A 12,340-nucleotide genomic window follows, 5' to 3' on the forward strand; every position below is an offset into this window, starting at 1 on the left:
TTTCTTTTTCCGCCGTTCGATTGATTATTCAGCCCACTTGCAAGATCTGTCTCCTGATCATAACACGTGTCTTTCTTCACACGGTGGTTACTTATTTTCATTTTTTTTTTTTAATTTTTTTATAGTCTCCCCGACAAAACCAATACTCCCGGATGCCTAGCTTTATTCGTCACCGTCAACGCCATTGACGCAGATGCACTTGGTGACGGTGGAGATGAGCTGAGACGATCAAATTACCGAAAGATCGAAGCTTTTATCCAATTATTACTGTCAAAATGCGTTTGTTTAAGCTTCTGGTATGTACGTTTTTTTACATTGGTCGTGTAATGTTTATTTCCTTCTGTTTCATGTGATGCAGTGACTGTTCGAGCATGTTATTAGTCGCGACGAAAGCTTTGGCCTTTGCGCATAACAAGGCTGTTCATTTGACAACAAGGGAAGTGCATTTCTTAAGCTCCATTCTAGCTAGTGTCTCCTCCCCTCGTGTCTCTTGAGTGACTTGCCTGAAAGTTGGGCTCTTGACACTGACACGTCATCCTCTCTTCTCTTTGGTAACTCTCTCCCTTCTTGTTTGTTCCATAATGGCTTTGGTGATTAGAAGAAGCAACATCGTTGGTCTGACAATCTCCTTATTACTGCAGGTATTGTTGTAGGGGTCTTATGCTTGAGCATTTTGGTTGAGTATTAACTGTGCCTTTATGTTTCTATGCTGACATTCGTGGGCAAAGGTATGACGCTACAGTAAGCACACGGTGCATGCCTTTTCAAAGGACATTACCAGGGAGGATGAGATTGTGGTTGCACTCGCGGGTGTACCTAATCTTGTTCGTGGAAGTTGGCTGAAGCCTTGAGCAGTTGTCATTGATGTAGGACTCATACGTTCCAGTAAATAAAGACTCATACAAGAGCATGACAACCATTATGATACAGAGAACCTTAGGTTAGAGATCAAATGAAAGGACCAAACTGTTTTTTCTTAGGTTTGTTTTGTTGTTTCTGGTTAGACATTGAAGCATGTAGTATGATAAGCGTCTTGTTGGGGATGTATGTTACGAGGAAGCTTTAGGTGTTGCCTCAGCGATCACTCCTGTGCCTGGAGGAGTCGGACCCATGACGGATGGGTCCATCTGATAAATGGTATCTATCTCTGTCATGTCACTAAATTTTGTTTAAACAAGGGGTTGATGACAAATTCACAAATCCCTTTTTAACTTGAATTATCATGTTGTTGCATGCTATGGTCTCTGATATAAGGCTCTTCTATTTATCATATACTCATGAATATCAAGGTCAACATAACCGCACCGAGGAGAGTTTAATGCTTTGTTGTTGTAGTTCCTGGTTTCTAGATACAGTCCAATGTTTTTTTGTTTCATTGACTCTTTACAAGATGGGGAGTCATATAACGCATGTGAAAGACGACGTTAGTTGGCCAATTATACAGAAAATAAACTAATTGTAACTTCTTTATTTTTTGCAAGTTCATTTACCAGCAACAATACCAGTGGAAGTATGGCGCGTTTCATATGCCACTGATTCTTTTTTCTTTCCACTGGAATAAAAATAAAGAAGTTACAATTAGTTTATTTTCTGTATAAAGATGAAATTACTAAAGCATGCATATGTAAGCAATAAAAATAATTAAAGACATAATTGTGCAAATAGTGAAACGGAAGCGGTGGTTGGAATCCTAAAAGAAGCAATATCATGTAAAGAGTACAAGGACCATTTAGAAACTAAACTAAAAATTGTCGATTAGAATTTGAAATAAAAAAAAGTAGCAAAATAAAGTCAAGAAACATTCATTCATCATCAAAGCGTTACAGAAAAAATCTTAACTAACTCAGTTCCCGCAAGGACTGAAAGCACACCATCATACCACTCAAGTTTCCCCCAACAGTCTCCTTTGCCTTTTCTAAGCGCTATCTCGGCACAATATATGGTCTCCATGTGAGACAAAAGAATACAAGATTTTCTACTCCAGAAAACCAGCATCTTTCCACCACCATAAGCCGTTAATTTAACATAAGAACCATAACCAGCAAAACGACCAGGCAACTTAGGTAGTCCTACCAAACCCTTCAAATCTCTCCATCTTGTCTTGTCGGTGTCATACCATCTCAGAGCTCCTTCTTTAGAAACAGAGTAGAGAACATTGTCAATCTCGCAGTAAGATTCCGAATACTTAATTTCACCCACAATTGGATCTATTTCAACCAGCTGGTCCCATTTACCTTGCTTTGAATTGAAAGCAAACACCCAACCAAATATATTAACCGCGTGGAGATTTCCGTTAATATTAAAAATGTGACTGGCTTGGTCCAATACACACCAAGGGATATCCCAAGTTTGCGTATTTGTGTTGAATACCTGGAGCAAGCTCTTCCAGGAACCGTATTGATGGTAGCGTCGTCCTAGTACAAATATATTTCGATCAAGGACAGTGGCAGAAAGTGACTCTAGCTCGACTGGCATGCTGGGAGCCTTACGCCACATGTGAGACTTGCAATCAAGAATCGAGACACTAGAGGTGGGGGTGGTTTTATCTGCTTGGCCAATGTTGTAGATATCAGAACCAACAGCCACAAGATCTGAATAACCAAAACCCAAACCCGCCACCCGAGGAGAATCATCACCGGGCATTGGGACGCTAGCCAAAACATAGCCGCCACTACTCTTACTCTTGGAGGAGAGGGTGTACCACTTATAAGAACCCATCCCGAACCTCAAGCACACATAGAGACAACTCTCCGTGAGGCCCAAGACTGACCTGACCTTGTAAAGCTCAGGTGAAACCACCATAGATCGAAAGCTCTTGGAGACTAGTGACAGAGTCCGATAGTACAATATTGGAACGCGTGCCACGATCATCACTAGCAAATCGTCCGGAAGTACTGACAAAGATGCCAATATCACATCATCGGATGTGTATGGAGTTGGCTTCTTCTTCTTCTTCGCCCTAGTACTCGTAGTCGTTGTCTTCCTCTTCAATACGAAATCGCCCTTGTTCAACCTCTCCATCTCTTCTCCAATTTAGGTTGGCGCCTGGCGGAAGAACAAAAAAAATTTGAGTAGTTGTGATAGAGGGAAGCGTAACAAGAAATTGTAATGAAACCGACAGATGGTACTCTTCTAAGTGCTATAAAGCTCTGGTTGCAATTGCAAATATAATTCAATCATAAAGTGGTTTTTTACAAAGACCTATAAGGTGTCTATATATACTAAGCAACTAAAAGATCCTAATTCTAATATCTAAAGTAATCATTATCTCTATAGGATTATGAAAGCATGACTATGATAAAAAGGAAAATAGAAGCTACACTGCATTAAGGTGAAACATAACTATGAAAACCGTTTGGTTTTATTTCGGTTCAAAGCTGTGTCTGCGTGTGTTACAAGCTTTGGGTATGAGATCTTTCATATTGGGCTTTATCAAGCCCACTACCTTTCGCTAATATTAAAAGCCGGATTTTGGGTATAGTATTTCGTTTACTTATTGCAATATCTCTTTTTTTTACAAATGATGTCGAATTTTGGGATTTTCTACAATCCTATACCATCTCTACTATATATATATATTATATATATAGATATATATATATATATATATATATAAAAGAACCTAATTTTGAGGCTTCTAAACCTATCCACCTCAACCAAAATATTTAGGGCAAACTAAACTGACAACTCAGCATGAAGTTTAAGAAAATCAGTAAACCGTAAAAGTAAATTTGTAAATCGACCATTCCCCTCCCTATCGATTCAGTTTTTCCTGATTAAGATCATACATACCTTCTCAACTTCTTCTCATTTTCTACCGGTTGTTTTTCACCATTTCATATCAATCTCTTCCAAATCCTCTTCAATCTCTTATTTTGGCTTCCCCCCCTCCCCTTCATTTGTATCTCCTAAAAAATCCATAGCTCTTGGTTTTGATTTAGGTATTATAGAATTTTTATTCTTTTCTGTGTTTTTTTTTGCTACAAAATCTGTTCTAATTTTAAATTGATCTGAACCAGTGAGGATCAGAGATGAGTCAGAAATATATATATATATAAAAGAAACTAATTTTGAGGCTTCTAAACCTATCCACCTCAGCCAAAATATTTAGGGCAAACTAAACTGACAATTCAGCATGAAGTTTAAGAAAATCAGTAAACCGTAAAAGTAAATTTGTAAATCGACCATTCTCCTCCCTATCGATTCAGTTTTTCCTGATTAAGATCATACATACCTTCTCAACTTCTTCTCATTTTCTGCCGGTTGTTTTTCACCATTTCATATCAATCTCTTCCAAATCCTCTTCAATCTCTTATTTTGGCTTCCCCCCTCCCCTTCATTCGTATCTCCTAAAAAATCCATAGCTCTTGATTTTGATTTAGGTATTATAGAATTTTTATTCTTTTCTGTGTTTTTTTTGGCTACAAAATCTGTTCTAATTTTAAATTGATCTGAACTAGTGAGGATCAGAGATGAGTCAGAAATATATATATATATAAAAGAAACTAATTTTGAGGCTTCTAAACCTATCCACCTCAGCCAAAATATTTAGGGCAAACTAAACTGACAACTCAGCATGAAGTTTAAGAAAATCAGTAAACCGTAAAAGTAAATTTGTAAATCGACCATTCTCCTCCCTATCGATTCAGTTTTTCCTGATTAAGATCATACATACCTTCTCAACTTCTTCTCATTTTCTGCCGGTTGTTTTTCACCATTTCATATTAATCTCTTCCAAATCCTCTTCAATCTCTTATTTTGGCTTCCCCCCCCTCCCCTTCATTCGTATCTCCTAAAAAATCCATAGCTCTTGGTTTTGATTTAGGTATTATAGAATTTTTATTCCTTTCTGTGTTTTTTTTGCTACAAAATCTGTTCTAATTTTAAATTGATCTGAACCAGTGAGGATTAGAGATGAGTCGGAAATGAAAGTGAACACGAAACATAACAATAAAAGAGTGACCTTAACCTTATGAAGCTTCAGATTAAGGTCGATGATAAGACCGGTTCAAATCTCCGATGCTTGCTTATGACCTTTGGGTGAGCACCGGTGACTATCACTCCGAAGTCCGGGACATCACCTGGTGAGTGTCCAAGCCGACACATCACCTGGCGAGTGTCCAAGCCGACATAGGAGCCATCACCAAACGCCTTCGTTCAAGCACCCCAGAGGAGCCCCACGGCCTAAGCACGCCAGATCCAAGGAGAAGGCCCGACTCTTGAAACCCTAACGCCGCAGCTTTCGCAGATCCGCCACCACACAGGTCCGAGACGCTGCTACTCCTCCACTCTTCCAGCGGTGAAGAGAAGGCTCCAGGCCAACGAGAAACTAGCTAAAGTGAACCGCCATCTCTCTAGAAAGCTCCACCGACACAAAACCATTCTCACCAATGGCAACAAACCCACCCCCGATGACTGACAAGCGGCTACGGGCAGCCTCTCAGTCGTCCTCAAAATCGAAACCGCCACCATCGAACCTACCCCCGATGATGTTCAATGTGTGGTTTAAGAGATATGTTTAAACGTTCTCTTGAAGTATAATATATAATCATATACCAAATTGTTATGTTTCAGAGCATGATATATTGAATACATTGCTATTGATATAGGTTCCATTTGGTAAAGTTGTGAGATGTCCGAGCTGTTTGATTGGCATTGCTGTTCCACAACCCCAAAACAGAGTTCAGGTAACGATGTCCCCATCCGATCGACAGTTAGTGATAAGCGTTTTCTCCAAGTTTAACTGTTAAATATGTTTCGTATGTTCCTAGATTGTCTATGTGATGCAGCTTATTTTGGTTCTAGTGAGTGGGTTGTGTGTCGTTATTTGACCTAAAAAAGACTGAGATGTGTGGTGTTTTGATGCTGAAATATTCACTTATTCTAAGGAGCACAATCTTTTGAACGCAACAAAGACGTTCCTCCGTAGGAAAAAGGGCTAAAGACGAATCCAGATAAAGAAGAACAAAGTCACCTCTTCCATGCACTCTATAGTGGTGAAATTCCCTTTGTAAACACAGTTTAATATTAAAAGAATGAAGTTAGATACAGAATTTTAACCGTTGCAATGGATTTCAGGTACAAACACCTTCGGATACAGCAGAAACGCACCAGTTTGGCGCTGAAACAGCTGAACTCCCTGTGCAAGAAGAAAAAAGAGTGACAATTGCGTTTGCTGTTCCGTAACATGTTTTCAGAAAAGTGAGGCACTGAACAATACCATGTTTTTTTTTCTCTAACATTTACATATGAATATTTAGTCTGAGGCTTAAGTAGAAACTCCATTATTCCACAGGAAAGCATTGCTCAACAGATAGAGCAGATCTTGGAACTCGAAAACCTTGAAGAGGTATACAATTCTAAAATTACTTTACATCCAAATCAAATGTATATTTAGTGAAATCTTCCAGTTCATTTGGGACAAAAGAAAGCATACTTGCTTTGTGTTAATGTTACTTTGGTGTTTGTTGTATGAGATGCAGAAATGTAAACCATAGGCCGAAGCAAACCATGAGTCAGAGAGACTTCTCAGCTCTCAACCTTAAACCTCTATATTAACAAAAAAAAACCAGGTTAGGAAATCATTATCATCTTCAATCATCATCATCAATCATCACAACATAGCTCATCATCATGGTAAGCAATCATCTTTCAGCGACATATGTATGGCCTTAATAATGTCTCTGCGGAACTGCAAATTAGATTCTTCAGTGACATGAACTTGTGGAATGTTGAGTTTTTGATGATATACATGTATGGTATTATAGAACCCTGGGTTTTAAAAAGCGTGCCTTAGGGTTGCTAAGGCTTATTAGAATCTATATCTCTCTTTCTGGGAGGAACACAGAGCTTGATGTAATCATAACACGAGAACTCGAGAAGGTTTGCTGATTTCTTAAAGCTTGTGTGTTTACCATGCTTAAGTTGTTTGCTGAACTAATTGTATTTTATTTTCGATCTGATTTCTACTATGTTTGTTTGTTCAGTATTTGCAAGTTGTTGGATTGAACGAGGATAAGGAGGAAACATGTAGAAGGAAGGGATTCTGGGGAGTCTTAATCAGTTTATACTACTTTGTAACTATAAGAAATTGTGCTTAATAGATATTTCGTTTATGGTTATGATAAGGATTGAATGATCTGCTGCTTCATGAGACAATGCAGAGCAGCAGGGATATTTACTTCCGGCTAGGGGTAACCATAAAAATATATAGAAGATTAACTTCGTTTTATTCTCTCTTTTTTTTTTGTGCTGAGAAGTGGGAACTCTTTCATGTAAAATGATAAGGCATGTCGTGAATTGGTTGAAAGCTATGTGTTTCTTTGTTATGTCTCACATTCCTCATAACAAAATAATAGACTAATCTATAGATTGTTTATAAATTTCTGAATATTAATATTTTGTATTACTATAATAAAAATAAATTTACATAAATGTAATTCTATAACTTTAAGGAAAATAAAAACTATTTTCACATTAGAGATCACACAGTATAATATAAAACTAGGTGTTTTGCCCGCACATGTGAGCATAATTTTCTTATCAATAATTATTAGTTTATATCTTATTAATCTAAAACCAGCATGATAAGTTATTATATATGTTTTCAGATAGTTAAATCAAACATCAAAGTATATATATATGTCAAATATTTTATCAAAGTATATATTTATTATTGTGTAAAATTTTTTAAAACACTCATATATTAGAAATAGTTTAGAAAATATCTTTATATAAATGTTTTTTTCTTGAATAATATTTAATTATAATTTTTTGTATCTATTTAACTTTTATAATAAAAATATTGTTTTCAGATAGCAACAAAATATATATAAGAATTATCTGATTTTTAAAACTTTTGATAATTTTATTATATTATTTTAGAATCAATTATTTAATATTAATATAACATATAAATTTTATATGATTAAAACAAAATTCGTTTTTAATTATATATAAAATTCATTAAGGGTATTGTTTTAATTAACACATTAGCGAATCAGTTAGAAATTAATAATAAATCAATAACCTAGCTAAAAGTCTAAAACCTAATAAAATATGACAAATAAGAAAAACTAACTAAATTTTAATATAAAATAGAAATTTAATATTACTAAAATAATTTAATTTTATAATATATATATATATATATATATATAAGATTAATTAATGGTATTTTTTAAATTAACAAATTAGTGGCTTAGCTAAAAATAAATAATAAATCAATGATTTAGCTAAAAACTAATAGAAACATGACAAATAAGCAAATTTACTAAAATTATGGATAATTAAAATATAATTGATTCTTTAATACAAAATTAAAATAAGAGTTTTGTTAAATCAAACATAAGTCTGCCGTATCGGTGTTACAAAAAAACAATCATTAATAGTGTCGTAGGAATTATGTATTTCCCATTAGCGAATAAAATTTAAGGATAGCTCAACGTATAGACGAGATTATGGAGATTGATATGGGAGTTGAGATAACGGACACAACTGTTCCTCGGCAAAGAAATGCTCATGCTAGATATCCTGGATAAATGAAAGAGACATATCTGGACTTGGCTTTGTGCTAATGGATGGTGACTTCCAAATGCTGTTTGGAGCAAGGGCCGATATACACACACCAAATCACCACTGCAAGCGGAAGCTGAAGGTTTGCTATGGGTAATGCAAGTGATACTGAAGTTTGGACATATAGAGATGGTCTTTCAATCGACTGTGAACAACTGGTTATACTCATTCAAAAGGAGGAAGATTGGTCTGCGTTGGACTCGGAGCTCGACGAAATACAAGCTATATCCAAAGAATTTTCTGAACTTTCAATTGCTTATATTCCTAGATCTTTAAAATTCCGTACGAATAGCCTAGCAAAAGGTGTCCGATCACGCGCATCTCGATCAGCTTTTTTAAACCCGTTTGCACCAAGTTGGCTAGCCCCACAAGCTAGCATGAGGGTGCCAGAATGATGTGGTCATCAGATCAGAAACTGAACCGGAGGTCAACCCAAAGCCCTACTCAACCAGCCAAGGCGCCAAGCAGAACACATGTGCACTAAAAATACTGTATCTTACAAACCAGGAGGTTTTAAGTTACGAGAAAAATTTTAATGGACTCTACACTCAAGAAGGAGTCCAGCCCATTGGGAATCAGTCCAAAATATTCATGGAGCAAGAAGTTATGAATTTTACAAGTCAGAGGTTTTCCAGCCCGTCCATCTGCGAGTACCCGACTTTAGAAGGAGATTTAAGCTCAAGTAAGGAGCGGCCTGAAGCAAAGCCCATCATAGGAGTCAAGAGGAGTTTATCAGATTTCCATAAAGTCCAAGATCAGGAGAAATGGCCACGGAATTATGAAGTTATGATCCAATCTCCAAAACCGGTCAATCCAGTTCTACACTTGCCTCAATTGGAAGCTAACCGGTTCAATCAGCTTCAAACCAGATATTGGCGACCAGGAGATCATTTCAACCAGTCAGGAGATATTATAGGAGTCCAGGAGGAGTTCTGCAAGTTCATACCATGCACCAGCAACCATTGGATCATGAGGATCCTCATTTACTCAAACCTGCCTTATTTGGAGCAAACCGACATTAATGTCCAACAACTCTTTTCTCTTCAGATCAGGCACGAGATCAGAACCTATAAAGCACCCAGGAAGGTCCCAAGGAAGCTCTCTTATCTATTAAAACTGTCCAGGTTCAAGAAGAATCAAGTTTCTCACTTGGAGCCAAAATCCCATAAAAGGCTCCAACGGCTAGTTTTTCGATTTTGTTACTTTGCTTGATTTGTTTCGTTTTCTATTTGTTTTAGAACGTTAGGACCTTTGTCTCTGAGCCTTATATAAGCTCCTAGACGTCCATTGTAAATAACACCCTTAATCACCAAGTTAATAGAAAGTTTATTCAGTTTTATCAAAGTTGTTCTTTGTATAAAATAACGGTCTTTAGGATTCAAAGAGAGATTCTTTGCTGTCTTATTGATTTTGTGAGTCTAGTTTGTTTGTGCAAATCAAACAAGCTCAGTACACAGATTGAGAGAGTCAATCACTTCGATCCATCATTCCATCAGATTGAGAGATTCAATCAAACCTTCCTCCGCAAATCCACTTCAGTTCATCATCTAATCAAGCTGAGAGTGATACACATCCAGCAGCTTGATTCCATCCTATCCTTTGTTTATTTATCTTGTTTTATTATCATTATCATCATCATTTCATTCGTTTTCATATTTGTTTCTGTTTGCATCATAAAAACTCTAAACTCATAAAAATCGGTTCTCATTGTTTTCAGGTTTAAACCTTGGTTCCACCATTTTTATCAATTCGTGGGTTACCCCCCCCCCCCCTCTGTGCCTACAACATTTTGGTATCAGAGCTCAAAGCTCATGAATCAGGTCCATTCTATCCTTGCATCATATTTCATTTGCTTGCATTTGTTTTCATCATAAACCGAAAATCCAAAAAAAAAACTGTTTCTTTGTTCAAGTTTTGTTTCTGCGTTTGTTTTTGTGTTCTTTCTGTTCGTCCTCTTAAAAGCCACGAAAAAGAAAAGAAAAAGCTTTATTTGATTCATTTAAAATCGAAAATCCCAAAAGATAAGTGTTTGCATTCATTAGTTTCCATAAAAGAAAATCCCAAATATCCCATTAAAAAATGATGTTTTGAATTTGTTTCCTTTCCATTAGCATCCATAAACTTAAAAGCCAAAATAAATCATTCTCAGTATTTTTCATACCATTTCTAGTTGTCCATTTCGTTCTTGCATCAAGAAAACCAAATAAAAATATTGCATCTTAGTTTAAATCATTTTTGCATATTGTTGGTTAATACTTGCATAATTAAGAAAAAAAAATCAGCATTAGTTTGCTTTTCATATTTTCTTTTCATTTGTGTTCATTGTCATTTAATATTGTTTCATTTCGAGATTTGCATTAAGAAAACCAAAAGAAAAATAGTTTTTGCATAGTTTATTTCAATTCGGGTCATCATAGCATATTTTCTCGGTTTAGTTTTAATTAGCTTGCATTTTTTGGTTCCTATTTTGATTCGACCAGAACTTCCCATACCTTCCTTCACTGGATCTTTGAAAGTGTTTTCAGGAAGCCATGGTAGGAAAAACACACGGCCAATGTCAGATGGCCAAACAGAACCAACAGTTGACAGCTTTGCAAGAGATCAATGATCGGATTGCTCAGTTGAGGAAAAGAAACAAGGCACGAGGCCAACGTCCACAGCAAGGAGAAAGGAGATTTGGAGATGCACCAGAGGCTGTCTATGTCGATCCCAAGCCACCAGATCCTTCAAGGATCAATCAACATCCAACTTCTCAAACCCATACTCATCATGTTGCTAATTCTCAGTTTGATCATAAATCTTTTGCTGATAAAATTGAACTCTTTACATTTTCAGGAGGAATAAGCTACCTAACATGGGAGAGGAACCTTGATGAATGGTTTCACTACAAAAACATCCTGAAGGAAGAGAGACTATCTTATGCCCTTGATCAACTAAGAGGTAATGCCTTTAAATGGTGGGTACAAGAAGAAGATGATAGATGGTTTTACAAGGAGCTAGCTATCAAAACGTGGAGAGCTCTTAAGGAAGTCATGAGGGATGAATTTGCACCAGAACTCACAAGTTCTAAGATCAAAAAGATATACCCAAGGAGGTATCTAACTCATGGTTCCAAAGAAAAATCAGAACCTTTTATTGTCCAAGTAAAGGCTAAGGTAAGTCCTATACTTGATAAATTTGTTTATAAATCATCTCCCACTGGTATGAGTCACTTGTCTTTGTCCAAGAATGTTAAGACAGGTCCTGAGGTTCAGAAAGACACGATCTCCCCATCCTTGTTGAGATCAAAAGTTGTCCATGATTTAAGTCCAAGATACAAGGAGATTTTAAACCCAAATAAAGAAGAGCCATCAAGCCAAGGTAAGTCTTGTAACTCTGAGGATTTGAAAAATCAGACATGTTATAGATGTCATAAGAAAGGACACTATGCTGTAGTTTGTCCTACTAAGCAAGCATTGATAGAAACATCACTAGAAGAAAAAATAGATTTATCTATGAAAAGTGATAGTTTTATTCAAACTGATTTATTGGTTCCGAATTCTTGTATAATGCACTTGTCTTTGTCAAAGGGTGTTGTAACAAGACTTAAGGAGCAAGAATTTAAAGAAGAAGAACCACCAGGCGTGACTATTGTGATGGACCAGAAGATTGTTCAAGAGACAATGCAGTCCATATTGCTTAAAGAAGCAAAACCAAAACAATACCAAGGTAAGGCTTTAGAATCTCAAAAGAGAATGAAAGCTGACTTGCTCTATCTTGGTGCAGA

At 36.4% G+C, this 12,340-nt stretch overlaps 1 protein-coding gene across 1 annotated transcript; it reads right to left on the reverse strand.

Moving 5' to 3' along the window:
* Positions 1 to 337: 337 nt before the first annotated feature.
* LOC106408311 (F-box/kelch-repeat protein At5g51250-like) lies at positions 338 to 6,698 on the reverse strand. The gene is made up of 2 exons (XM_048752574.1): positions 431 to 6,698; positions 338 to 400 (listed from the first exon to the last, which is right to left on the reverse strand). Exon 1 carries the CDS (start codon positions 3,019 to 3,021, stop codon positions 1,813 to 1,815), a length of 1,209 nt encoding a protein of 402 aa, XP_048608531.1. The 5' UTR covers positions 3,022 to 6,698; the 3' UTR covers positions 338 to 400; positions 431 to 1,812.
* Between the last annotated feature and the right edge of the window lie 5,642 nt (positions 6,699 to 12,340).

This window comes from Brassica napus, chromosome C3 (genome assembly GCF_020379485.1).
Source record: "Brassica napus cultivar Da-Ae chromosome C3, Da-Ae, whole genome shotgun sequence".
In the NCBI taxonomy this organism is placed as follows: Eukaryota; Viridiplantae; Streptophyta; class Magnoliopsida; order Brassicales; family Brassicaceae; genus Brassica; species Brassica napus.

Bases quoted from the DNA above. Each gene is read 5' to 3' on its own strand.
- LOC106408311 (XM_048752574.1), bottom strand. From the start codon at position 3,021: ATGGAGAGGTTGAACAAGGGCGATTTCGTATTGAAGAGGAAGACAACG.